The sequence below is a fragment of the Nematolebias whitei genome, chromosome 11 (assembly GCF_014905685.2).
Source record: "Nematolebias whitei isolate Nwh7 chromosome 11, NemWhi1, whole genome shotgun sequence".
Taxonomy (NCBI): Eukaryota; Metazoa; Chordata; class Actinopteri; order Cyprinodontiformes; family Rivulidae; genus Nematolebias; species Nematolebias whitei.
Window position 1 is genome coordinate 23,907,518 of NC_056508.1, and position 1,743 is coordinate 23,909,260.

Below are 1,743 nucleotides of genomic sequence, written 5' to 3' on the forward strand. Positions count from 1 at the left end.
CCCACTCTGGGCCCTTGAGCAAGGTCTTTAACCCCCACCATCTGCTCCTCCAGGTGTCCTAGATAGCAGCTCTCTGCTCCACACAGAGGGCTGTGTTAGCTCGGTGTCTGTGGTTGCGTCAGGAAGGACATGTGGCGTAAAAATAACTGCCAAGTCTTCGTGCGACTTAGTTCGCTCTGGTGACCCCTATCGCAGGGAGCAGCCGAAAGAAGAGAGGAGAAAAGAAAAAGAAATATATATATATATATATATACATATATATATATATATATATATATATATATATATATATATATATAAAACATAGAGGGAGAGATGGATATGGATACCAAAGTTAGATATAGTGAGCGAAAGAGAGTTAGATTTTTTTGTCTTGGCAAGTTATTGACTACCGGTACTTTTTCTCGAGTTACTGTTTGGGACATCATGCAAACTGTCTTTCTGTCCACTCATAGCAAGACTGTCCCCTGTTCTGTCAGACTCTACACTAGAGCTCGTACACATGCAGTTCCTCTAAATCAGATTTAAGTGGTAAATATAGACCACTGTGATCAGATCCAAGACACGCCTGCTTGGATCAGGCCTGTGCTATGTGGCGGGGGAGGAGAGTGGCCATAAAAAAAAAAATAATGGAGCTCTAACAAAGCCAAGCTGACTCACGTGGCTTGGAGGAAAATGTCAGTTATCCAAAGAATTTCTTTAAAAAGTTAGGTTATTACAGACATTTTTAAATTCCTGAAGTCATTCGAACCGTGTCACTTGCTTCTTGTGTGTTTCAGAATCCTGTTGGTGTGCATCGCTCTCCTGTCTGCATATTCAATTCATCTCATGCTCAGAAGTGCTGGAGTTGTTGGTAAGAAAGCTCACACACTGGAAAAAATAAATTTAAAAAATATAATTAAAAAAAAAACACTTAAAACCTCATATTCCAGCAGTTGAGGCACCAGTTAAAAAAAAAACACTACAACAATATTAATATTAGTAATTTTAATAATAAATTATGTGTTGCTGTTTTTTCTCTTTTTTTACGGTAAAATAAAAAATGGTTTTGCGTGTATTGACCTTAAAATTCCTAATATTTGTGATGATAACCTGTTGTAATGTAAACAGACTTGAAATTGCAAAAGGTTTTTGATTACTGATCGTGGCTCATTATCAGTTTAAGTCAAAATCCTGCATAAATAGTCATCTGTACAGGAATAAAATAATATATTATCAATTAAAAATTTTAATTTATTATATTAATAACAAAATAAAAAATATATAAATTTGAAATTGATAAAAATACAATTTTAGTAAGAAACATTTGAATAAAAGAAGAATATTTAATAAAAAGAAAATATTCTAACTTAATAACTAAATTTAAAGCTATTATGTTAATATCAATTAAAAATGTTTTGGTAAATTTGCAAATGTATTTTAACAGTGGTTTTATGTTTAAAATAAAACAAATATATATTTACAGTTTAATGTTTGTTATTTATAAGGAATTTAGTTTTTGTTTCTGTCATGTTAAGTATTTTTCACGTATTTAAAAAAAACAAAAAATAGGAAAATTTCATAAAATATAACAGATAAAATACTGTATGTATAATATTTTTTACTTTAGTGTACAGTAATCCCTCATTTATCACAGGAGATCCATACCCTGAAGCCCCGCGATAAGTGAAAAACTGCAAAGTAGTACAAGTAGTAAGTAGTAGTTTATTTATATATATATATATATATATATATATATATATA

The 1,743-nt window shown here is 31.3% G+C and overlaps 1 protein-coding gene across 3 annotated transcripts in view; it reads left to right on the plus strand.

The window, feature by feature from the left end:
• LOC119417552 (sodium-coupled neutral amino acid transporter 3) overlaps positions 1-1,743 on the plus strand; it is a 122,368-nt gene that overhangs the window by 113,777 nt on the left and 6,848 nt on the right. For all 3 annotated transcript variants that reach the window (XM_037684785.1, XM_037684786.1, XM_037684784.1), the window contains exon 5: positions 780-853. In XM_037684785.1, coding sequence (XP_037540713.1) covers positions 780-853 — 74 coding nt within the window. The remainder of the gene's footprint in view (positions 1-779; positions 854-1,743) is intronic.